We start from the raw sequence: 27,191 nt of genomic DNA, 5'->3' as shown, positions 1-27,191 counted from the left end.
ACCCTCGTCTTTTAGATTGGTCGTCCTTTGCCCAGTTTGATCTCTTCTACACCTGTTTGTTTTACTTACACATAAAGTATTCAGCCCCCTCGGAAGTTTTCATGTTTTATTGTTTTACAACATTGTATCACAATGGATTTAATTTAGCTTTTTTTTTGACACTGATCAACAGAAAAAGACTCTTGTGTCAAAGTGAAAACATCTCGACAGAGTGATCTAAATTAATTACAGATATAAAACACAAAATAATTGATTGCGAAAGTATTCAGCCCCTTCAAGTCAGTATTTAGTAGAGCCACCTTTAGCAGCAATTACAGCCTTGAGTCTGTGTAGATAGGTCTCTATCAGTTTTGCACATCTGGACACTGCAATTTTTTCCCATTCTTCCTTACACAACTGCTCAAACTCTGTCAGATTGCATGGTGATTGTGAGTGAGCAGCCCTTTTCAAGTCCAGCCGCAAATTCTCAATTGGATTGAGGTCTGGACTCTGACTCGGCCACTTCAGAACATTAACTTTGTTGCTTTTAATCCATTCCTGTGTAGAAAATTACTGTGACCCTTTACACTTAGGATCAATGTCTTGCTTAATACAAATCTTCTCCCAAGTTGCAGTTCTCTTGTAGGCTGCATCAGGTTTTCCTCCAGGATTTCCCTGTATTTTGTTGCATTCATGTTACCCCCTACCTTCACAAGCCTTCCAGGGTCTGCTGCAGTGAAGCAACCCCAAGGCATGATGCAGCCACCACCATGCTTCACAGTAGGGATGGTGTGTTTTTGATGACGTGCAGTGTTTGGCTTATGCCAAATATAGCATTTAGTCTGATGGCCAAAAAGCTTAATTCTGGTTTCATCAGACCATAGAACTTTCTTCCAGCTGACTTCAGAATCTACCACATGCTTTCTGGCAAACTCTAGCTCAGATTTCATGAGTTTTTCAACCGTGGCCATAAAGCTGCGACTGATGAAGCACCTAGGCAACAGTTGTATGCGCAGTCTCTCCCATCTCAGCCCCTAAAGCTTGTAACTCCTCCCTAGTTGTCATAGGTCTGCTGATCTAGTTAAACCCCCACTGTGCAGCATTAACAAACCTTCCTGCTGGGATATCAGACCCCTCCAGTTCAAGTGCAAGACATCCATTCTGTACAGGTCCCACCTTCCCTGGAAGAGAGCCCTATGATCCAAAATTTTATGCCCTCCCTCCTCAGCCACGTATTAAACTGTATAATCTTCCTAGTTCTGGCCTTACCAGCAAATGGCGCTGGTAGAATCCCGAGATCACAACCCAGGAGGACCTGTCCCCTAACTTAGCACCTAATTCCCTGAAATCTCGATGCAAAACCTCGTCGCTTGTCCTACCCATGTCATTAGTACCTACATGGACCACGACTTCTGGCTATTCACACTCCCATTTAAGAATGCTGAGGACTTGATCCGAGATATCACAGACCCTGGCACCTGGGAGTCAACATACCATCTGGGAATCTCGTGTTCGCCCACAGAACCTCCTGTCTGTTCCCCGAACTAATGAATCCCCTATCACCATAGCGTGCCTCTTCTCTCCCATTCCTTGTGAGTCACAGAGGTCAACTCAGTGACAGAGACCCACCCACTGAGACTTTCCTCTGTTAGGTCAACCCCCCCCCCCCGACAGTATTCAAAGTAGTATACCTTTTGTTGAGGGGGGTGGACACAGGGGTACTTTGCACAGGCTCCTTAACCCCTTTCACCTTCCTGTCACCCAGTTTCCTGTGTCCTGCATGTTGGGTGTAACTACCTCTCTATATGTCCTATCTATCACCTCTTCAGCCTCCTGAATGATCCAGAATTCATCCAGTTCCAGCTCCAACACCTTAACACACTTTGTTAAAAGCTGCAGGTAGATGCACTTCTTGCAGTGGTAGAGGTCAGGGACACCGGAGATCTCCCTGCCTTCCCACATCTCACAAGAGGAGCATTCCGCTATCCTGCCTGTCATCTCTACTGTCCCAGCTGAGCAGACATAAAGCAGAGAAGGAAAAGACTTGAGCTTTTCTTTCCTTTGCTGTCTCTTCGCAGAAGCCTCGAGGAATAAAGCCTCAAGATCACCACTCTGACTATGTCCACTCAGACGAGGACCGCTGACTTCTTACCATCAGTGGTGGGAATTGAAATCTGATCAGTGATTGCTGGCGATGTAAACTGATTGTGATAACCACTCACATTACACAGTGCTGCCCTTTCTCAGGAGTATGGTTACCCAACCAGATTTCCACCAGTCCTGTTATATTACGTATAAAAACAACAATTTATTAGTCCATAACATACGAGGAATAATGTGGGTCTGTTTTGCAAACATGTAGCCATGAACACCAACAGCATCATATCTGACAGAAACTAGCAAATGCAGCATATTCATTGACAAATTTCAAGGATAAGTTTGAATAGTTATTAGAGGAGATTCACAGAACTGAACAGCGAGCAGGAAAAAGTTTCTCATGCACTTTGGTGTAGTAAAGCATTCCATTCCGAAGTTTCAACACGTGAAAAGCACTACCAAATTATTAAAGCACAAAACTTGTCAATGCTTAAGAATAGATTATATCGGTGTTACAAAATGACACATAGGACTAGTTTAGACAAATGGGATTGGGACTATTGCCAAGGAAATAACTCTAAAAAGCAATTGGCCCAAATGATGTGTTTTGTTTAAACTCTAACTTCAGATGGAGAGCTGATAAAACTCTATGAAATGCTGAAGAAGTAGAAGTCGGTCGAGTAAACAGAAACGTGATTTTGTCAGAGGCCATATAATACAATGTCCTAAGACAATGACAGCAGACCATTAAAACAGGTGGTTCAGATACAAGTTACACAGGGAGATTTGTTTTTAGCAGGAAACAACATTGAACAACACACTGGTGATTACAGCCTGGATCTGAATTTTCAAGATGATGGATAATGTAACAATAAACAGCCGATTCAACATCACAAACAAAGGTAGATACATAAATGTTGCCGTCTTTCTGGCACAAACGTATACCAACTTGGAATATGATGGCCAAGTAGAGAATAATGTTCCAAGATAGTATTGGGTTGTGACAGAAATGGATGCATGCATACCTGCAGCCTTCTTGGTGTGACATTTAGGGGGGGTTCTCATTTTGGGAGATACAAGAGACTGCAGATGCTGTAATCCTGAGTGGTTCAGGCAGCATCAATAGAAGCGGAGGGACATTCAACATCTCAAGTCAAAATGCAGCATCAGGCAGTGCCTCAACCTAAAACATCTACAAATGCTGTCTGACCAGCTGAGTTCCTCCAGCAGTTTGATCTTTGCTCTTCATTTCCTCAGAAGATATGTCAAGTTAGGAGAACCAACAGAGTACAGATGTAAAATATCTTTTAGGAAGAAAGCCTTGAATGGCCGTAGGCAATTGCCACTTTATTTTGAATATTGTTATTAATCTATCAAAGGTCATTTTAATTTAACTTTTTCTACTTTAGGTTAATGAAACAGAAGTTTAGGAACAAAGTACAACCACACCATTCAATTCTGAAAAAGTAACCATATGCAGTTTTTAGTCATTTCGTAAGTTCATTCTCAGGCGTGCTTACATTTAGTGCTAAGCACTTGTTTTGTCCTTTGTGTATTGAAGGATGTCCACTGGGATCTTAATGGGACTAAGACTGGAGTGATAATGTAACCTGCAGTCCACTATTTTACAGTATCACCACAATAAACAATTTAAATCATAGAATCTGAATTAGAATTTCACGATTTGCTGTATAAAACAGTTGAAATTCAGTTACAAAAGATATTAAATGAATGGATGCAGATCAGCCAGTAGTGTATTACATTTGTTTGAACTTCAATACAGACTGTGGTACACCCTACACCACTCACTCTCTCCAGAGATCTTTGAAATCATTTCAGCTAGTTGCGAGGTAAGATGTAATTCTTTGCTGCTAATTGGGAGCACTGTTTTATGACCACTAAACTTAATTTGTAAAAATAACCTCAATAACAATGTTAGGGCTTTAGGTTGATCTAGTTGGGGTTGTTAGGGCATATTTTGGAGTTATATATAGCAAATACTAATTTCAACAGCAGCCAGTCTTCAGACCTGAATGTGGATTGTAGATTGAATTTAAAATGCAGCTCTTAACAATAGTCTTCTGGAACTGCATTTTAGGGTTGATAGCAAACAAAGAAACACTCCAGTTGACCTCAGATGCTTGCAGCCCAGAGTCAGTGGGAATTACCATTCATTTTGGGTGTCTGGATTGTAGATCTGAAGAGGGAAGTGTTTGAAAATTAAAGCATTGTAGATACAATGTAACTATAGAATTGTCCTGCTGTTACCTTGGGTCACACAGACCTCTTCTTCCAAGAGTATCTCAAATATGATACCTGCTGCTTAATTTGCTGAATAAAGATTTTATATCCACCAGCGTCAGTGACTCTCTGGTTCACAGTCACAACAGGGGTACTCAGGAAAAATAAGACATGATCTCCATTCCCAGTAACTATTCACTGGCCCACTCTCACTCTGTAATTATGGATATCAGGTGGAATGGAAAAAGAGAGACAAAGATCAGGACATCAGAGCCTTTTATTTAAGCTTCCTATGCTAGCACATATGTTCCATTCAAACTTCCTCCCATATTTAATTCAATTAACATAATTCTTTCTCTTCTCTTTCATGTTTCTCTACCCTCCTGTTCAATACATCTATAACTTAGTTCAATTCAACCATTTCCCTTTGACTGGAGGATCCATAATCTGACCACTTTCAGAATTAAGGAGTCTTCTGAACTATTTAGCTGTTTTGTATTGATGTCCTTAGTAATGTTCTGTAACTGGAATGTTTACTCTGTCATATCAACTAATTACTTAACGGTAAACTCAACAAGATGGCGCCCATGACCAACAATGTATCTTGAACTTTGAGCTCTGCTTCCAAATGAAATCAATGGAAATGAATACAACCAAGTTTCAGAAATAGAAAACACCTGTGAAGGAGGACTTGTACACTATCAAATTTTTAGATAATACCAAATATTCCTGTTAGATTACTTGTCAGTATTCTCTTTTCTGGAGAGGAGACCCAGCCTGCATTTCCTTTTCTGATGTTTAACCTCACATTTCTCATCACACCATTATAACATGTTTCACATCTTCTCCACAGTGGACGATCATATTTGTCCATAATAATCATTTTAATTATGGTTCAAGCATGTTTTGCACAATTCTTCTAATAAGCAATTTTATTCAATATTTTTATTAAACAAAATATACTTTATTCAAAGATAAAATTATATACAATAAACCATTCAATGACTTTCAATCCTTTACAACTGTTTCCATTGCTGTCTTTACATTTTCACACTTTTCGCCACCCACGTGGCACTGTTATTCCATATTAACATTCCCTTGTTGAGGGGTGTACACCCCGCCCCTCTACCTCTCAACTCCCATGGGGGAAGAACCCTAGACTGTGGTCCTTCCCCACCGGGCCCTTGCGGTGGCTGCACCGAGTTTGAGTGCGTCCCTCAGCACGTACTCCTGCAGCCGAGAATGTGCCAGTCGGCAGCATTCCCCCACGGACATCTCCATGTGCTGGTAGACCGTAAAGTTTCGGGCCGACCAAAGAGAATCTTTGACCGAGTTGATGATCTGCCAGCAGCACCGGATGTTGGTCTCCGTGTGCATGCCCGGGAACAGCCCATAGATCAGAGAGTCCTCTGTTACGCAGCTGCTGGGGATGAATCTCGACACTGCCCCTTCCATCCTCCTTCACACCTTCTCCGCGAACCCACAGTGTGCAAAGAGGTGGGTCACCGACTCCTCCTCACTTCAGTCCTCCCGTGGGCAGAGGGGTGTGGGGACGACGTTCCGGGCGTACAGGAGGGATCGGACTGGGAGGGCCCCTCTCACCGCCAGCCAGGCGAGGTCTTGGTGCCTGTTGGTGAGGTCTGGCGATGAGGCATTTTGCCAGATGAACTGGACGGTCTGCTCAGGGAACCACCCCACTGGGTCCATCACGTCCTTCTCCTGCAGTGCCTGCAGGACCTGACGTGCTGACCACTGCCTGATGGCCCTGTAGTCAAAGGTGTTGACCTGAAAGAACTTCTCTACGAAGGACAGGTATGGCGGCAACAACCAGCTGACAGGGGTGTTGCGCGGGAAAGGGACCAGACCCATCCTTCATAGCCAGGGCGACAGGTAGAACCTGGGCACATAGTGGTACTTGGTGCTCACGTACCTGGGATCCACACACAACCTGATGCAGCCACACATGAAGCTGGCTATCAGGGCAAGGGCGACATTGGGGACGTTTTTGCCCCCGTTGTCCAGGGACTTGTGCATGGTGGTCCGTCTGACCCGCTCCATCTTGGATCCCCAGACGAATCTGAAGATGGCTCAGGTGATTTCCGAGCTGAAGGAGCGGGGGACTGGCCACACCTGTGCCAAGTACAGCAGCCCTGAGAGCACCTCACACCTGATGACCAGGTTCTTGCCCGCTATCGAAAGGGTGCACCCTCCCCACAGTCCCAGTTTCTGTTTCACCTTGGCAGTCCGCTCCTGCCAGTTCTTGTTGCACGCCTCGGCCCCTCCGAACCAGATCCCCAACACCTTCACGTGATCAGCCCCGATGGTGAAGGGGACGCTGGATCGGTCGGGCCAGTTGCCGAAGAGCATGGCTTCGCTCTTCGTGCGGTTGACCCTGGCCCCCGATGCCTGCTCGAACTGTTGGCAGATGCTGATCAGCCTGCGAACTGACCTCAGATCAGAGCAGAAGACGGTGAAGTCATCCATGTACAGGGAGGTTTTGACTTGGGTCCCTCCACTGCCTGGCAGCGTCACCCCTCTTATGCCCCCATCCCTCCTGATGGCTTCGGCAAAGGGTTCTATGCAGCACACGAACGAGACAGGGGAGAGAGGGCAGCCCTGCCTGACTCCAGACCTGATGGGGAAGCTGTCTGTTTCCCACCCGTTGACCTGGACTGCGCTACAGATGTCCGTGTAGAGCAGTTTGATTCAATTCCGGATTCCCTCCCCAAATCCCATTTTGGAGAGTATATCCGCCATGTTCGTGTGTGATATCCTGTCGAAGGCTTTCTCCTGTTCCAAGCTGACCAGGCAGGCGTCCACCCCCCTGTCCTGCACGTAGGCGATGGTGTCCCTCAGCAGTGTGAGGCTGTCTGAGATTTTCCTGCCCGGTACAGCACAGGTTTGGTCCGGGTGGATCACCTGCTCCAGTGCAGACTTGACCCTGTTGGCGATAACCTTGGACAGGATCTTGTAGTCCACGTTCAGGAGTGAGATGGGCCTCCAATTTCTAATGTCTTCCCTCTCCCCCTTCTGCTTGTGGATGAGGGTGATGATGCCCTTCCTCATGGATTCGGACATGCTGCCTGCCAGGAGCATAGCATTGTACACTTCCAGCAGGTCGGGGCCCATCCGGTTCCACAGAGCCAAATACAACTCGACCGGTAAGCCGTCGTTTCCGGGAGTCCTACCCGACTCAAAGGAACGGACGGAGCCAGTCAGCTCGTCCAGGGTCAGTGGCTGCTCCAGACTCTCCCGCTTGCCGTCGTCTAAGACCTGCGTGATGGACGACAGGAAGCTGCGGGAGGCTGTGGAGTCTGTGGCCTTTTCTCCGTACAGACCGGCATAGAAGGACCTGCAGATCCTCAGTATGTCTGTCTGCGAGGACGCGACTGAGCCGTCCTCTTCCTTAAGGTTGTGGATCACAGAGATCCTCCTGTGCACCTTTTGGAAGAACAATCATGAGCACGTCTCGTCCTGCTCCACGGTTTGGACCCTCGATCGGAAGATGATCTTGGAGGACTCGGCGGCAAAGTGCTGGGCCTGCCGGCCCTTCACCTCCCGCAGTTCCTCCCTGACATCCACCCCCCTCGACTGCAGGAGGAGTTGCTGCAACTCTGTCTGGAGTTTACGCAGTTCCCTCTGCCCCTGCCTTGCTCTCTGGATGCCCTTGCGGATGAAGAACCTCTTGATGTTCTCCTTGGTGGCTTCCCACCAGTGAACCAGGGAATCAAAGGAGGCTTTCAAGGTTCTCCAACCTGTGTACTCCCTCTCTAGTTCCTCGATGTTCTCTGGGGTCAGCAGCTTGACGTTCAGCTTCCACGTCCCCCTCCCTGCCTCCCGGTCCTCCCGCAGATGACAGGTGGTCAGTGGTCAGAGAAGAACACCGGCGTGACGTCGGTGGATCTGACCGTGAGGGGCTCTGACAGGAAGAGGAACGGGCTGAGCCGTCCGATCGTGTCCAGGTGGCTTGCGGCTGTGCTGCACCTGTGGGGTCGCCAAAGGCGTCGCACAGCTTGGCTGTCTTTACCATATCCATCAGGAGTCTGGAGGTACCGTCCAGCCGCATGGATGGTGCAGTTGAAGTCTCCGGCCAGAACGACCGGCCGGGCCGTCACCAGCCGCTCGCTCCGCACGGGGGAGGCGGACACGGTGATCAGCCGGAGCGGAGTGCCCCGGTATTTGACGTCTGCTACCAGGAGGCGCCCCGCAACCACCTCTTTGTCTTGGGTGATTGAGAAGTTGCCTCCCCGTAGCAGAATCCCCGGGCCAGAAGCGCGACCGTCGTTACCCCCCAACCACACCGACAAACCCCGGGTCCACCAACGCGACCGCCTCCGGTAGTTGCCGAGGTGTGGCAGTCCACACTCCTGGAGGAAGGTCACGTCGGCCTTCACCGAGTCCAAGTACTGGAGCGTGCTGACGCATCGCCCGGTACTCTTCAGACTGCGCACATTGACAGATGCCAGTGAAATGTCCGCCATTCAAGTTCTTTATTTTTAACAGCACACTGTCCTTACCTTCGCAGTCCTGAGCCTTCATGCCCACCGCCTTTGTGAACTCCTTCACCTTCTGTGGGCTCAGGAACTGCAGGTTGTTCTCCCCTGGGTGTGGCAGTTCTGGTTCTCTGCCTGGGGGCTTGGTGTCTCCCAGGCCTGCTGCCCCTTCAAGCTGCGAGGTGCCAGAGGTGGCTCCGCTCCCGGGTTCCGGGAGCTGGGGGTCTCTGGTGGTCTCCGCCTCCTGTGCTTGTACCTGGGGGGTGGCCAGCAGACTTTCTCCGCTCTCTCTGCTCTCCAGTGGCTTTGTCCGCTTCCTCTGCTGCTGGCCTCCCCGAACTCCTTCCTCGTCCGAAGTGGACAGGTTACCGGAGGCTGCGTGGTCCCCTGCCCTTCTCTTCCCCACGCTCTATCCACTCCGCCTTCTGTCGTTTGGCCAGAGCTTTTCGGGCCTCTTCTTTCGTTTGCCCACAACGCTCCAGCCTTCCTCCCCCTCGGCTCTCCCCTCCTCCATGGGCTCCTCCTCCTTTTCCTGTGGAGGGTCCTGGAGGGTCTGCGAGGGGGTGGGGCCCCTCGAGGTGGCTGCACCTTCTCCTCTGCTGGCGTCTTCCGTTGCTTCAGGTGCTGCCTCTGCAGGGGTGACGGGTACATCCGATCCTGCCGGGGCCCTTCCAGTGCCAGCACCTCCCCTGCTCACCTGAGCATAGGTGCCAGCAAGTCTCGGACCGGCCCTGTACAGGTGGCCCCCCTCTCCGCAGAGATTGCAGGACTTGGCCTGCATGCAGTCCTTGGTGAGGTGTCCTTCCACCTTGCAGTTCCTGCAGATGACCGTCCTGCACTGGGCTGCGACGTGCCCCATCTTGCTGCAATTGCGACTCACCCCTGGGCTGCCCGGCGTAGACCATGTAGCCTCGGTTCCCTCCGATGGCGAAGACAGAGGGGGGGTGGACAACGCAGCCATTGAAGTCCACCTTCAGCTTCACCTTGACCTGCTGCTTGCTGGTCCAGAACCCCAGGCTGTCCTTCACGTCCAGACTAGTTCCTACGCTCTCCACATACCGAGCGAGGAATGTAAGGACGTCGACCACCGGCACGTATGGGTTAAGCATCTGCACGGTGGCAGTCTGTTCCTGCTGGGCGGCAGCGAAGAGGGGCTGTGCTTGCAGCAGCGACAGCGGCGCCTCTCTCCCCTTCTCCTGGAACAGCTGGAGCAGTTTCTGCCACCCTGCGGGTTGCCGGAAGGTGATGTCGAAGAACCCAGCAAAGTCCTGGGCGCAGTAGACGTTGTCGACTGTGAATCCACAGCAGTCCATCAAGACCTTCCGGATGAAGGTCTCCCTGGTGAAGCCGTTCCCCTCGCTCCGGCGTCGCACTGTCAGCCGGACAATGTTCTTGATGCCCAGGCCTCGGGCCGATGTGCTGTTGTCTTCAGCCATCCTGTTCACCGCTGTTGTCGTCGTCGCTGGAAAGGGGTGTTAGATTGGGAGCCAATCAGCATTAGGGTCCACCCCTACTTCAGTGCAAAACCTTCTCCGCCTTCCGATTGTCACATGTCCCAAGGATGCTACACTTGATCTTAGCCAAAAGGCCGAGAAACGATTAAATTAACCCAAGTATTTGGTTTGTTTCTTTCGGTGATTTATGTATTTCAATTTACAGATCCTTTTGTTCCTCTACCACATTTAATTTATCTCTGTTAGGAGAATAATTTGCACATAAATTAGAATCAGTGTGTTTATTAATGTTATCCTTTAATAATTATTATCAAATGTAAGAATTGAGTTTTATTATAAATTGTAAACATCAACAATTCCAACGATGATCTGCATATATCAAGAATTCAGGAGCAGACAATACCTCCTAAAACTCAGCACTGAAAAGCATACATTCCAAATCCACAATCCCATTGTTCACATCTGGGAAGAGCAGGATTTACCAAAAGGCCTCAGGGAAGTCTTAATTGTGGCCATCTTCATGAAAACAGACATTTCAACCACATTGTCAGGGTCTTTCTCAACTTGCTGAAAAATTGCACCCTGAACCATTGTATGAATTCCATCCATTTAGAGGAAATTATCTTTATGATGCAACTATTCCAAGAAAATAGCAGGGAGCACAAATCACTATACATGGTCTTTCTTAATCTGTGGAACAGTCTTTTCACGGAAATCAACCATAAACACAAGAGATTCTGCAGATGCTGGAAATCCAGAGCAACACACACAAAATGCTGGAGGAACTCACAGATCAGGCAGCACCTTAGGATGCTGATGAAGGGTCTTGGCCCAAAACATTGACAGTTTATTCATTTCCATTGATGATGTCTGTTTTGCTAAGTTCCTCCAGCATTTTGTGTGTGGTGCTCTCTTTAAATATTGTCACACAAGTCCAACCGACAGGCCTGGAACAAAACCAGCATTACACAAGTGTGTCATCACCTCAAACTTTTCTAAGTCTTTCTCACCATAATTTTGTACTTCCTCTCCAATCAATGTCTTCAAATTCCACACACCAATACAAAGATTAATTCCACACTTAATAAATCAGCATCTGGAATTTCTAGCAAAAAAACCCGAGATTTTCCAACAAATGATTTACAAGTATTTAATCATTTTCATTCACATTCCAATAAAAAAAATCAGATATTAACAAAAAATAACTTCTCATGGGAGTGGAGTTAAAATAGAAAACACACTAGCTATGTTCTTTCAAATTATGTACATGTTATTTTTCACATTCAACAAAAATAAAAGTTAACCATCATCAATTTTGTAGATGCTTTTGTTGTTCTGGGATTCCCTCCAAATCCATGATGTTAATAATGCAATTTTTTTTTAACCCCAGAATACTTCAGTTCATGCATCTACATATATTCCATTCATTACAAAATCCATCTTAGTATAGTGCCTTCTTCTGTAGGATTCAATTACCTGTTTACTTAATATTACAATCACTATTGTTAGAAATAACAATCCAAACAATAAAGCTGTAATCAGTCCGCCTTTGATTTCCATTTGTGAATCTCCAAATTTTCCTGCTGATTCATTCTGACCTCCAAAATTTTGCCTGGGGTCTTTTTCCTCATCATCCTTTTTATTAGTATCTCCATTGTTTGACACTGCAGTTATGATTCGAAAGAATGGAGTTTTAGCAGCTGAGTTTCTGGATTCAGCGGGTTGCTGAGTTACAGTTGGATTCAACTTTCTTGCCAAGACAGTGGTGATGGTGGCCATTGGTCGTGTTTCTGGGAGAGCAGTTTTCAACTGTGCAGTAGAGGTTTGCAGACTGGTTGGGGGAGTGGTGGTGCTGGTTTGATGGATCAGAGGAGTAGTATGCATGGATGGTTGAGCTGTTGTGGTTGGGAAAGTAGTGGTCATTGTAGTTGGAATTGGAGTGGTTTGTAGGGTGGTTGGGAGGGTAGTGGTTGTTGTAGGTTGATAGGTAGTGGTTGGGAGGGTGGCTGTTGTGGTAGGTTCATTGGTGGTCGTTGCGAGGGTAGTGGTTGGGAGGGGAGTCGTTGTAGGTTGGTTGGTGGTGACTGGCAGGGTAGTGGCTGTAGGTTGGTCGGTGGTGATTGGCAGGGTAGCGGTTGTAGGTTGGTCGGTGGTGATTGGCAGGGTAGTGGCTGTAGGTTGGTCGGTGGTGATTGGCAGGGTAGCGGTTGTAGGTTGGTCGGTGGTGATTGGCAGGGTAGCGGTTGTAGGTTGGTCGGTGGTGATTGGCAGGGTAGCGGTTGTAGGTTGGTCGGTGGTGATTGGCAGGGTAGTGGCTGTAGGCTGATTGGTCAGGATGGTAGTGGTCATAGCTTGAGATGAGGTGGTTTCAACAGTGGATGGAGGAGCAGTGATCATTGTAGGTTGAATAGTGGAGGTGGTTTGAAGGGTAGTGGTTGCAAGTGGTTTAGTCGTGATGGTAGTTATTGCCTGGGTTGTGGTTGGCAAGACAGTTCCTGTTAACATAGAAGTTACTGATGGAACCGTGGGGAGGGCAGCCGTTCTTGTCTGTGTTGGTCGAATTATTGGGAAAACAGTGGTTGGCACCATCTTGGCAAATGTCAGTAAGAGGCCATTTTGGGGGGTGCTGGTTGCTGTTGACTCTTTAGTTGTCACTGAAGAAGTTGTCTTCACAGGTAACTGTGTAATGGAAGATGTAGTTTTAGTGGAAGTTGAGAACAGAATCATGGGTGCTTTGAAAGTGGTGGCCATCATTGGTTGCTTGACTCTTGACTGAATGGTGGTCAGTGGGAAAATGTTGATTGTTCTTCGACTCAATGTAAGACCAGGTGCTGAAGTTTTGATATCAATTGGAATTCCATTATTTGAAGATTTTTCTCTGCTCTGGGAATTCTTTGTTGCTGTATTTAATATTTCCACATTTGTTTGATCTACAAGCAAAAAAATGTTTGTGTACTTCTCATAAAGTCATCGTAATACATTGATAATATAAACAGAAAATGTCCAATGTCCTCCCACTGGAATAGGGGCCTGAATGTTTCCTAAAAACTACCTCAATCAAGGTATGTTTGTTTTTAAAGGAGGTGATTCATGATATTTGTCATCCACCACCCCACATCTGTGATCAGTCATCGGTTGTACTCATCCTCCTGAACTAGTGGAATGACTTCTGCTACAGGCTACCGGAAATCGGTGACATTGTGGTTTGATTGAGCACTAATCAACCTGAACTGTGGATGGACGGTTTGTGAGCGTGGAGCACACATTTTCTCCAGCATGTTTGCTTTCCAGGACTACCTAATTTCTCCACATTCAAATTCCCATCAGCTTCCAGTTTTGGATAATGATTCTCTTCCCATTTACTCTGACTCATTTCTTTGTGTCCTAATTTGTTCAATTCCTCTGCACCATTAGTTTTCTCGTTCTATGGTCTCCATTAAACCAACTACTTTCATTTTCATTTCCACCCTCTTCTTAGGCAGCTCTGATGAAAAGTTATCGACCTGTCTCACATATTCTGTCTGATCCAATGAGGAATCTAACATATCCTATTTTCATTCCAGCTTTTCCTCAAATATACAGTTACGTTGTTTATGTCCTGGAGTTCCAAACTAGTGCAGGAAATCTGATTACAGGAGGCCAGAAATCTGCATACCATCCTTTATGATCACAATAATATAAATTACACCATTTCAAAATTGATTTGTTTTACATAATTGATACTTTCTATTGAACATACATTTTGAAACAAACCAAGAATTTCAACACTTTATTACAAATAAGATATTAGCTTATAAAATAAATGCTTATTACCATTTTCAATAATGTAGCTGTTGTATCCAGGTAAACGAATCGTTGGACAAGCATCTTTTTCAGAACAATAAAAAAGATAGCAATTTGAAGAAGATTTGTTTGTGGGATGAAATGTCACAAAATTGCAAGGGTACCCTCCTAAATAAAAGAAAAATGGAAGAGATTACATTAACTATTATTTGAGAATGTGTTGTTGAAAAATTCCAGAATCTGCAAAATCTCTGTGTCTCCAGAGATCTGCATGTTTCTGACCTGGGTCACAATAATTCTTAATTTTCTATTGGCATATTATTGAGATATACCCTATTAGACATCATACCCTACTGATCTCTCAGTCTAATACTTATTCCCTAATTAGTGACAAATTCAGCACCTAAAATCTTTCTCTTTTTCTCTTCCTATTGCCTTCGTGTATTGACGACATCTCAATGGGCAATGAGAAATTGGCAAGGCATGAGGATGGTGTTAATTTTCACACCTAAAGGTCATAGCATTTTTGCTTTTTTATTATTTAAACTTGTTATAATGGTTCCCATCACACCAGTAAAGGACATCCAAGGGCAGCCTTGTTTTAAGATAAATGACCTCGTTTACCACACAGAGAAAAGTGACACCAGTGTCTCAGTTGGTCACGTTGCTGGAGCTGCCACCAGAGATTGGTAAAGGAGTTCTGCCTCTAGCATTACCACTGAGGCATCCACCAAATGGCAAATCCTGCTCCACATTAATCTCGGCACTTCTTGGGGACCGAGGTAATTGTTTCAGTAACCTGCCATGGCTTTTGAAGTTGCTCAGTCAGACCGCCTGATGTCTGCAGGGTCTCTTTAAATAATGAAGAATTTAGCCAAGCTATACAATATGTTTTTAGTTGCACTGATACTGTTTTACAAAGGTGAGAAGTTTCACCTTTGAGCTCAGATTAATGAAACCAGTGGCAAAAAATGGGCTCAGCATGAATCATGGAATATTAAACACGTCAGATGCCAAAAGTCAAGAAAATAAACGCAAACAGCACATGGAGGTAAGCGCCTAGTCCAATTTCATGAGAGGAGAGACTTCATCCAAAAATAATTATCTTGGCAATCTACTGCAAGTGAAGTCAATGTCTGTATAATTTGTACATGAAAAATGAACACCACAGGATCCTTTTTAGATTAGAGTTTAGTTGTCAAATAATGCCACAGGGTCCAAACTGCAGGCATTATTATCTTGAAATTTCTTTATGACTCATTAGTCTACCATTGTGAAACCTTTTCTACCACAAGAATACAAAGTTATAGGTACTGATTACATGTGTGTTATCAATACCACTCATAATCCCTGATTCTCCCTTTACCTCATCCTAAAGTTATTTTGTCAATGAAGTGTTTGCTACCTTACTGACCTTTGAATGAAAGATGCAAAGTATATACTGTAATAAAAGTTTTAAGAACATACATATGTGATAGCAAACATATCTTCAAATCACTTACTACTTTTTGTAGGTAGGCCATTACAGCACTCCTCAAGGCACTCCTCCTTTGAACGCTTATGAATTAGGTCCAAGCTCTTCATCCCTTTCGCTAGAGCAGCTTTTACATCGATTATACAATCCACAATGGTTGAATAATTGCATGCAAGCTGATTTGATAGACCCTGATGGATCGTGAGCATCAACAACAGCAGCAGTGGAAGTGATTGACTATGCCAACAAATCATATTGACGATTTCTTAGGTATTTAATTAGGAATAACTGCACACACATTAGAAGCAATGTCTTGGATACTTCTGAGAATATACTGTCTTCAATATACCTGAAATGGGAAGTAGGCCCTGCAAATTTGTAAATGAAACATGAATATTTGTATATAGATTACTATACATACTTCTAATAATCACAAAATTGCAGTATCAATAATCTGCATAATTTAAAGAAGCTGCAATATGGGGGTGTATGGGGTGTCTAGGGAGGGGTAGCACCTCTGGTGGGGGGGCCTGCCGTGCCCTTTTTCAGGGCAGCTCGTCCACCTTTGGTCCCCACCTGGCGCTCAGCTCTCACCTGTGGCTCCAAGTAGCTGTAACACATGCAGCGACCACACCCCGGTAAATCATCTCAGCAGACGGGCCAAACCAGGTGAGGGTAGCCGATGGGTCTTCGACCCTCGGTGAGGTAGGGGATCTCCCTATCCCAGCATGTGAAGTCTGGCCCTGGCGGACTGAGCGGAGGAGACCAATTAATGGTCCAGCGGTCAAGAAGGCAGGCCAGCAGGCGTTGGTGGAGCGCTAAGAGCACGACAAGGCATTTAGACGTCCTGGTCATCCACTGCAAGACGTGGGGATCTCTTTAAGCTCACCCGGCAGAAGGCAATGGAAAACCACTGCTCTAACCTGCCCAGTATATGATTTCCCCAATATGTCAGAGCGGCGTGGAGGGAAATCGTCCACCAACTGGAAATTCCAGATGCGACCTAACGACGACGACGGAAATATGTTGATGATTGAAATGCTGAAATATGTAAACAAAATGAAGATGAACCACACATACCTCTCCACTGATGCACGCCTTTAGATCTTCAAACAAGATTGACTTGATTCTTGCAGTCAGGCATGCCCTCAGAGTAAGGAAGTTAGTTATCTTCACAATAATTCCTTCTAGTATATTGAACAAGCAGTAAAAAAAGGAAATGTTGATAATTAAATAGACTTCAGAAGTTAAAATGAAAGGCACAAGATGACTGGAACTTTGTCAGACTTTACTTTCAAGACAGATGACTTCCACTTTTCCCAGGTTGGTTTTGAATTCCCCACATGGACACTCAGTGGCCACTTTATTAGGCACACCTGCTCATTAATCCAATCATGTGGTAGCAACTCAATGAACATTCCTTGGACAACGAGAAGCAGGAATTGATTTTGGGTAATAAGGAAGTAGCCGAGGCTTTGAATGACTATTTTGTGTTAGTTTTCACAGTGGAGGACATGTCTAACGTGCCAAAGTGAAATGATATGGATGTTATAGATGCAATGGGAGGTGAGGATCTCTATGTAATAGCCATCACTAAAGAGGTAATTCTGAGCAAACTTGTGGGCTTGGAGATAGACAAGTCCCATGGTCCAGATGGAATGCATCCCAGGGTACTGAAAGAAACAGTACCAGATTATAGTAGAGGCTTTGGTGATAAAGTACCAAAATTCTCTGGACTCCGGGCAGGTCCTGGCAGATTGGAAGAAGACAGATGTCACGCCACTGTTCAAACAAGGATGTAGGCAAAAGGCAAGTAACTATAGGCTAGTTAATTTAAGATCTGTAGTTGGGAAAATGCTTGAAGCTATCATTAAAGAAGAAATAGCAAGGCATCTGGAAAGAAATGGCAGATGCAGTACAAATTCAGTAAAGGCAGGTCCTATCTGACAAACTCACTGGCGTTCTTTGACGATATAACGAGCATAGTGAATAGAGGGGAACAGATGGATGTCATTTACTTGGATTTCCAGAAGGTATTCAATAAGGTGCCACATAAAAGACTTACCTCTAAAAAAAAAGGACGCATAGAGTTAGGGGTGATGTATTAGCATGGATAGAGGATTGGTTACCAATAGACAGCAGAGAGTTGAGGTATATAGAAGTTTCTCTGGTTGGCAATCAGTGGTGAGTGGTGTGCCACAGGGATCTGTGCTGGGCCCGCCACTGTTCACACCATACATTAACAATCTGGAAGAGGGGAGCACGTGTAGTGTACCTCAGTTTGCCGATGACACTAAATTGAGTGGAAAAGCAAACTGTGCAAAGGATATGGAGAGGCTGCAGAGAGATATAGATAGGTTAAGTGAGTGGGCACGGGAGGTTTTGCTGTAACTGTACAGGGTACTGGTGAGGCTGCATGCAGTTCAGGTCTCCTTACATCACAAAGGATATACTAGCTTTGGAGGCGGTGCAGAGGAGATTCACTAGATTGATTCCAGAGATGAGGGGGTTAGACTATGAGGAAAGATTGAGTTGCCTGGGACTGTACTCACTGGAATTCAGAAGAATGAGAGATCTTATAGAAACATATAAAATTATGAAAGGGATAGATAAGATAGAGACAGGAAAGTTGCTTCCACTGCTAGGTGAGACTAGAATTAGGGGACATAGCCTCAGGACTCGAGGGAGTAGATGAGGAGGAACTGCTTTTCCCAGAGGGTGGTGAATCTATGGAATTCTCTGTCCAATAAAGTAGTGGAGGCTACCTTAGTAAGTATATTTAACACAAAGTTGGATAGATTTTTGCATAGTAGGGGAATTAAGGGTTATGGGGAAAAGAGAGGTAGGTGGAGATGAGTCCATGGTCAGATCAGCCATGATCTTATTGAATGGCGGGGCAGGCTCGATGGGGAAGATCTACTCCTGCTCCTATTTCTTACGTTCTCATGAAAGCATGCAGACATTGTCAAGAGGTTCTGCTATCACTTAGACAAAACATCAGAATGGGGAAGAAATAGGATTTAAGTGACTTTGACTGTGAAATGATTGTTAGTGCCGGACAGTGTGGTTTGCGTACCTCAGAAACTGCTGATTCTCTGGGATTTTCATGCACACAGTCTCGAGAGTTTTACAGAGAATTTATTTGTCTATTTCTATCTAGTGATACAGTGCAGAATAGGTCCTTCCGGCCTTTTGAGCCCCGCCGTCTGACTAACCCTAGGACAATTAACAATGATTAATTCACCTACCCGGTACGTGTTTGGACTGTGGGAGGAAACTGGAACACGTGGGGAAAACCCATGCATTCCACAGGGAGGAGGTACAGACTGCTTTCAGAGGGTGGCGGGATTGAACTCCGAACACCGGTGCCCCGAGCTGTAATAGCGTCACGCTAACCGCTACACTACCGTGGCTCCCACAATGTCCCGATAAACAAAAACCATTAAGTGAGCGGCATTTCTGCCGGTGAAAGCGCGCTGCTCATCAGAGGGTATGAAAGAATGGTTCAGACTGACAGGAGGGTGACAGTAACTCAACCAAACATGTGTTTTAGCACTCGGGTGCAGATGAGCATCTCTGAATGCACAACACGTCAAGCCTTGAAGTGGATGGGCTACAGCAGCAGAAGACCACGAACATACACTCAGAGGCCACTCCTGTTTACCTCCTGTACCTAATAAATGACCACCAAGTGTGTATGGTCTACTAATAGAAAAATTACCCCAGCTAAGTCGTACTGTCGTGTTACTCATTAAGCTGGCCCAACACTAATAAGACAACACATACCACTATTGCCTGGAACAATTCTGTTTGAGTCAAGAGTTGAAACAGCCTCCTTGATTGCTAATTTATAGAGGTGGCTAAGGAGATTATGGAGACATTAGTAATGATCATTCAGGAATCACTACATTCTGGAATGGTTCTGGAAGACTGGAAAATTGCAAATGTCACTCCACTCTTCAAAAAGGGAGAGGATCAGGAACTTATAGGCCAGTTAGTCTGACCTCAGTGGTTGGGAAGACGTTGGAGTCGATAAATATTAAGGCTGTGGTATCAGGGTACCTGGAGGCACATGATAAAATAGGCCACAGTCAGCATGGTTTCCTCAAGGGAAAGTCTCGCCTGACAAATCTGTTGGAAATCTTTGAAGAAATAACAGGATAGACAGCGGAGAATCGGTGGATGTTGCGCTCTTGGGTTTTCAGAAGGTCTTTGACGAGGTGCCACACACGAGGCTGCTTAACAAGCTAGGAGCCCATGGTACTACAGGAAAGATTCTAACATGGATAAAGCAGTGGCTGATTGGCAGGAGGCAAAGAGTGTGAATAAAAGGAGCCTTTTCTGGCTGGCTGCCAGTGACTAGTGGTGTTCCACAGGGGTCTGAGCTGGGACTAATTCTTTTTGCATTATATGTCAATGATTTGGATGATGGAATTGTTAAGCTTTGTTGCAAAGTTTGCAGATGATGTGACGATAGGTGGAGGGGCAGAAGCTTTGAGGAAGTAGACAGTCTACAGAAGGACTTAGACAGATTAGGAGAATGGGCAAAGAAATAGCAGATGGAATACAGTGTTGGGAAGTGTATGCTCACATACTTTGGTAGAAGAACTGAAACGTTTGACTATTTTCTAAATGGAGAGAAAATACAAAAACTGAAGTGCAAATGGACTTGGGAGCCCTTGTGCAGGGTTCCCTAAAGGCTAATCTACAGGTTGACTCTGTGGTGAGGAAGGCAAATGAGATGTTAACATTCATTTCAAGGGGACTAGAATACAAAAGCAAAATGAAATGTTGAGATGTTATGAAGTACTGGTGAGACCTCTCTTGGAGTATTGTGAGCAGGTTTGGGACTCCCATCTTAGGAAGGAGGAGCTGAAACTGGAGAAGGTTCAAAGGAGATTCACGAAAATTATTCCAGGATTGAATGGCTTGTCATATGAACAGTGTTTGATGGCTCTGGGCCTGTATTAGCTGGAATTCAGGAGAATCAGGGGTGACCACATTGAAACCTATCAAATGATGAAAGGCCTCAACAGAGTGAATATGGAGAGGATGTTTCCTATGGTAGGAGAGTCTAAGACCAGAGGACACAGCTTCAGAATAGAGAAGCATCATTTTAGAACGGAGATGAGGAGGAATTTCTCTTGCCAGAGAGTGGAGAGTGAAGTGGAGAATCTGTGGAATTCTTTGCCATAAGCAGCTGAAGAAGCCAAGTCTTTATGTATATTTAAGGCAGAATTTGGTATATTCTTGACTGGTCAGGGCATGAAGGGATACGGAGAGAAGGCAGGAGATTGGGGCTGAGAGGAAAAAATGGATCAGTCATGATGAAATGACAGAGCAGAATCGATGGGCCAAATGGCCTAATTCTGCTCCGCTATCTTATGGTACATTATCAAGCTTATAAAGACAGAACTGACAGGAAAATAATTATAAGCCCCATATTTGAAATTGTCTGAGCTATTTTTGTAATAGCTTCTTAATTCCCAGATACAACAGTCATGTCATACGTTGTTTTTCATTAAGCTATCAAGATACCATCAAGACACGAAGCTATGAGGAAGAGAAAAAGAGTAAAATTATAGGTGTTCGAGGTGTCACTAATTAAGGAATAAATACAAATCCAATATTCATTAGACTGAGACCAGAGGGATAGGATTCCTAATAGGGTAGAAAATATCTTAACAACGCACAAATGGAAAATGAAGAATTAATTACTGTGACCAATCTCAGAAACATGGACATAGCAAGAAAGGGAACGAGGTTACATAACAACACAAATTCTTACTATTGATAAACAAACCAGGGAAGTATTCTTATGGGAAGGAAATATTCTGGAATATTCCTATTATCTAGGGACGTGAAGCATCTACTGTGGCATAATGGATTCTTTCTGAACCCAACGCTGAGACTAATCCTAGCTGCAAAAATAAATAGCACTGATGGAAGAGTTTTGAAACAATAAATGCCAGATTGAGTAACACAAATCAGTTTCCTCTGCATCTGATTATTTAAGAATGAAGTTTGAGATAGGAAAAAAAACAAGCGGGTGCAAAAATAAAATCAAAATAACTTGTAAGGGACAAGGTACACTGTAGATGTTTTAATGAAAATATTCAATTATGTAGAACGGCTGAGGGAAATGGGAAATATCAAGTCAATTTTTCAAGCATCGTGGAAGTGAAGAGAGTCAAACTCAAAATAAAGAAAAAATTACTATATTTAATAGAATAAGAAAAATTGTTTAAAATTTGACTTGAGGGGGATATATCTGCAAGACCAGATGGTTATCTGGTACAACTATTGCAAGGGATTTGGGCAGCACAGCCACCACACAGCTCTGGGACTCGGGATCAATCCAGGCCTCAGGTGTGGAGTTCACACATTTTCCTTTGACTACATGGGCTTTCTCTGACTACTCTGATCCCCCTCAGCATCCCGACGACATCTGGCTTGGTCGGTTAAACGGCAGTGTAAATTATCCCTGGTGTGGACAGGTAGAATTAGACAGGAGTTGATGAGATTGTGGGGAGAAGAAGTGGGTGCTTGAGAGTTTCATGGACTTGGTGAGCCAAACATCCTGTTTCTGTGCAGCATGCATGACCACTCAAAATCTTCCAGTATCTCTTGTATGGGAAATTATGAAAACAGCAAATATCCCTCCATTATTTAAAAATGGTCAAGTATTTGGTCATTAAGGTCCTCTTGATTTCATTTTACTAGCTGGAACATTGCACAAACCTGTCTTCTGCAGCAGAGTGAGGCACCAATTGCACAGAGTGAATCAACAAAAGTGGGTAAGGGATTGTGAAAGCCAATTCATTCTGATCAATCTTTTTTTCCAGGTAAATAAATGACTGCAGATGTCTCCCATATAAACCTTCAGAAGCATTTTTGAGAAGGTCTGCACAAGAAATAGTTGGAGAAAGTGTGAGTTAGAAACAACTTTGCAACATGTATTGGAAATTGACTGTAAGAACATGGGAAGAGAAATAAAGGGTAGACGCTTTCATTGTCCAGATCCACGTCTTTTGCAGAAGTTGATAGACATTGACGAGAGAAGAAGCAAAAAGGTGTTTGAATGTCCACATACAGAGTTCACTAAAGGTATTGGAAGGAAGATCTCCATCTCAAGGGGCTGTAATAAAAAAGGGAAGATGTTCTGTGGGGTAATATCGCACTTTGTTATACAGATGATTAACCTGGAGAACTGAAGGAACCAGAATGACAGTTGAAGCTTAGCAGCTCAGAGTGCCTCACAAGGACAGCCACCTCACTCAAGTGCACCTCATGTTCCATTTTTACATAAAAGAGAGATGGTCAAAAATCAGGTGTGGAGTATTTGGGGAAAAAAAACGAATATTTCCTCCCATGGCAAACCCAGAGACTTTGGATTAGCTCACAATGCCCTGGGCCTGAGCTATTGATCTGGATATTGAATCCCACTTCAGCATCTGGGAAACAAATTCCAGTAACTCGATCACTGGTTTGCTGGAAGACGCGCTATGATCCACTCAAACCTTGCAAGGAGCTGTTGGCAACTCATTCCCGTGAAATGGGACATTCAGGTGTCCGGGAGTGCATGCTGAAGGATGTACTGCAAAACCTCCATGGAAAAAGGGATGGATGGTTTGGAGTTTGTAAAATGTGTGCAGGATAGTTGTTTGCAGTAATACATAGAGGTACCAACTTGAGAAGGGGCAGTGTTGGATCTCCTGTTAGGGAATGAGATAGGTCAGGTGACGGAGGTATGTGTTGGGGAGCACTTCGGGTCCAGTGATCACAATACCATTAGTTTCAATATAATTATGGAGAAGGATAGGACTGGACCCAAGGTTGAGATTTTTTGATCGGAGAAAGGCTAACTTTGAGGAGATGCGAAAGGATTTAGAAGGAGTGGATTGGGACAATTTGATTTATGGGAAGGATGTAATAGAGAAATGGAGGTCATTTAAAGGTGAAATTTTGAGGGTACAGGATCTTTATGTTCCTGTTAGGTTGAAAGGAAAGGTTAGAAGTTTGAGAGAGCCATGGTTTTCAAGGGATATTGGAAACTTGGTTTGGTAAAAGAGAGAGATCTACAATAAATATAGGCAGCATGGAATAAATGAGGTGCTCGAGGAGTATAAAGAATGTAAAAAGAATCTTAAGAAAGAAATTAGAAAAGCTAAAAGAAGATATGAGGTTGCTTTGGCAAGTAAGGTGACGATAAATCCAAAGGGTTTCTACAGTTATATTAATAGCAAAAGGATAGTGAGGGATAAAATTGGTTCCTTAGAGAATCAGAGTGGACAGCTATGTGTGGAGCCAAAAGAGATGGGGGAGATTTTGAACAATTTCTTTTCATCGGTATTCACTAAGGAGAAGGATATTGAATTGTGTAAGGTAAGGGAAACAAGTAGGGTAGTTATGGAAACTATGATGATTAAAGAAGAAGAGGAAGTACTAGAGCTTTTAAAGAATATAAAAGTGGATAAGTCTCCTAGTCCTGACAGGATATTCCCTAGGACCTTGAGGGAAATTAGTGTAGAAATAGCAGGAGCTCTGAAAGAAATATTTCAAATGTCCTTAGAAACAGTGATGGTGCCAGAGGATTGGCGTATTGCTCATGTGGTTCCATTGTTTAAAAAGGGTTCTAAGAGTAAACCTAGCAATTATCGACCTGTAAGTTTGACGTCAGTGGTGGGTAAATTAATGGAAAGTATTCTTAGAGATGGTATATATAATTATCTGGATAGACAGGGTCTGATTAGGAGCAGACAACATGAATTTGTGTGTGGAAGGTCATGTTTGACAAATCTTATTGAATTTTTTGAAGAGGTTACTAGGAAAGTTGACGAGGGTAAGGCAGTGCATGTTGTCTATATGGACTTCAGTAAGGCCTTTGACAAGGTTCCACACGGAAGGTTAGTTAGGAAGGTTCAATCGTTAGATATTAATATTGAAGTAGTGAAATAGATTCAACAGTGGCTGGATGGGAGATACCAGAGAGTAGTGGTGGATAACTGTTTGTCAGGTTGGAGGCCAGTGACTAGTGGTGTGCCTCAGGGATTTGTACTGGGTCCAATGTTGTTTGTCATATACATTAATGATCTGGATGATGGGGTGGTAAATTGGATTAGTAAGTATGCAGATAATACTAAGATAGGTGGCGTTGTGAATAATGAAATAGGTTTTCAAAGCTTGCAGAGAGATTTAAGCCAGTTAGAAGAGTGGACTGAAAGATGGCAGATGGAGTTTAATGCTGATAAGTGTACTGCATTTTGGTAGGAATAATCAAAATAGGACATACATGGTAAATGGTAGGGTGTTGAGGAATGCAGAAGAACAGAGTGATCTAGGAATAATTGTGCATAGTTCCCTGAAGGTGGAATCTCATGTGGATAGGGTGGTGAAGAACGCTTTTGGTATGCTGGCCTTTATAAATCAGAGCATTGAGTATAGGAGTTGGGATGTAATGTTAAAATTGTACACGTCATTGGTGAGGACAAATTTGGAGTATTGAGTACAGTTCTCGTCATCGAATTATAGGAAAGATGTCAACAAAATAGAGAGAGTACAGAGAAGATTTACTAGAATGTTACCTGGGTTTCAGCACCTAAGTTACAGAGAAAGGTTGAACAAGTTAGGTCTTTATTCTTTAGAGCGTAGAAGGTTGAGGGGGGACTTGATAGAGGTATTTAAAATTATGAGGGGGATAGATAGAGTTGACGTGGATAGGCTTTTTCCATTGAGAGTAGGGGAGATTCAAACAAGAGGACATGAGTTGAGAGTTCAGGGGCAAAAGTTTAGGGGTAACACAAGGGGGAAACTTCTTTACTCAGAGAGTGGTATCTGTGTGGAACGAGCTTCCAGTAGAAGTGGTAGAGGCAGGTTCGATTTTGTCATTTAAAAGAAAATTGGCTGGGTTCCTGGACAGGAAAGGAATGGAAGGTTATGCAGGTAGGTGGGACTAGGTGAGAGTAAGCGTTCAGCACGGACTAGAAGGGCCGAGATAGCCTGTTTCCGTGCTGTAATTGATATATGGTTATAAAAAGGCCACATTTAAAGCCTCCGGACATTGCACATTGAGGGGATGAAACCCTTCAGTCTGTTTGTACAAGGAATGCATGTAAATGTAATGGGAGACTGGTGACATGCTGACACGACAGAACCAGAACGACCAGGGAATTATCTACTTACACAGTTCATGAATAAGGCAATCTTTGAAATAAAACAAGTCCATTGTGTCGTACAGAACATAAATCTGCTCGCCTATCGGCTCACCGAACCCATACGCGCAGGAAGCATGGCTGTGAAAGAAAGCACCTTCGCATTCCTCCGCCACTATCTAACAAATCGTTGTCCATTCCGGTGTTCAATCAGCAGATGCAGAAATGGTGGCCGCATTTATGGGGTATTAAGGTTTACTAGACTAACGGCAGACTCGGCTGGACACGGGATCACGTCGGCGAAAGTTTAATGAGGGACGGGACGGTGTCGGGCTGTCTAGACAGGGAGCCCCCCACCGAGCAACAGGGCAGAGGGCCAGGGTCGGGGGAACTCCTGCCGGGATTCAGACGCACACCGGGAGTCGCTGCTCTCGTCTTCCAGCCGGGGAAGGCGCGATAAAACTAGTCACTCTCAAAACCGAGCGGACGATCTACTCGTGCTGAGATTTGCCGCTGACCTACCTCACGTTCCTGGAGTCCGGAGACATCTAAGTAACTGCTCGGTTACTCAAGGTACTCGGGACGTGTTTTCCTCAAACTACCTTACGAAGCAGATATGTTTGCTTCCCCTCGCACCCCCAACTGATGAGAGAGCTAACTCCCGGACGGCACGATCGGCGGCGGGTGGGCGGAGACAAGCCCAGCGAAGTCCTGCGTTCCGAAGGATGTGGGTGCGCCCGGTTAACTTTCCGCTTCTGCTTTCACAGTGCGGTTGAGAGTTCTGACCCCTCGTTGTATTACCAGAAAGCTCACCTAAAAAAAATCAACTTCGCTGACATAGAATCCAATCACACACAGAACAAATGTGGACCATCTGAATCCCCTTACGAAGTTTAAACCAATGTTGTGCTATGTTGCTAATTCTGGCCTTTTGTTTTCGTTTTCTTTGTCGCCAAATGTAACATCGCTTGGACGGCCTAACCGGTGTAGACTTCGTCACAAGAAGGGAAAACTTCCTACTTTTCTATAATTAAGATACGGAATTGTTCTGGTTGTAGTTTTAAATCAGTTTGTGTAGGGGATTGCTCCAGTTTTTTTTTAGTTCTGGAGAATAGTTTCCTACAATCCACCCTTTCTGCACCCTTCGTGATTTTGTATATGCCAATTAAGTCCCACAGCTCGGCTTCCTCTGTTCCTAAGAAACCAAACACGGCCTCTCAGTTCCTCCTCATAACTGAAACGCTCCAAACCAGGAAAGTTCCAGACGAAGCTCCTCGGCACCATTTTCGGCGCAGTCACATCCTTTCTGTATAGTCGTGCCAGAGTACTCCAGTTGTGGCTCAACCTATGTCTTAGAAAGCCATGCCATAAGCTGTCTGCTCTTACAGTCCATGTTCTCCCCAGCCCCACCTCCATCTCAATATAGAGCTATCGAGGAAGGAAACAACTCCTTCTGCCCAATGAGTTAATACTGTTCACAAACAGCCCTTTTACACCAGACCAATGTTATTCTTATATT

At 44.7% G+C, this 27,191-nt stretch overlaps 1 protein-coding gene across 2 annotated transcripts; it reads right to left on the bottom strand.

The window, feature by feature from the left end:
* Positions 1-11,400: 11,400 nt before the first annotated feature.
* On the bottom strand, positions 11,401-26,365 carry LOC140734832 (uncharacterized). 2 transcript variants are annotated; one of them, XM_073059410.1, is made up of 5 exons: positions 26,195-26,365; positions 16,602-16,708; positions 15,550-15,889; positions 14,078-14,215; positions 11,401-13,194 (listed from the first exon to the last, which is right to left on the bottom strand). In XM_073059410.1, the coding sequence occupies exons 3-5, from the start codon at positions 15,773-15,775 to the stop codon at positions 11,666-11,668; spliced, it is 1,893 nt and encodes a 630-aa protein (XP_072915511.1). In that variant the 5' UTR covers positions 15,776-15,889; positions 16,602-16,708; positions 26,195-26,365; the 3' UTR covers positions 11,401-11,665. The 2 variants fall into 2 exon arrangements, with proteins under 2 accessions (XP_072915511.1, XP_072915512.1); XM_073059411.1 differs by having other exon boundaries at positions 15,550-15,870.
* Between the last annotated feature and the right edge of the window lie 826 nt (positions 26,366-27,191).

Source organism: Hemitrygon akajei, chromosome 10, assembly GCF_048418815.1.
Source record: "Hemitrygon akajei chromosome 10, sHemAka1.3, whole genome shotgun sequence".
In the NCBI taxonomy this organism is placed as follows: Eukaryota; Metazoa; Chordata; class Chondrichthyes; order Myliobatiformes; family Dasyatidae; genus Hemitrygon; species Hemitrygon akajei.
The sequence above is the reverse complement of the archived record's forward strand: the minus strand, read 5'-3'. Positions and strand labels throughout refer to the sequence as shown.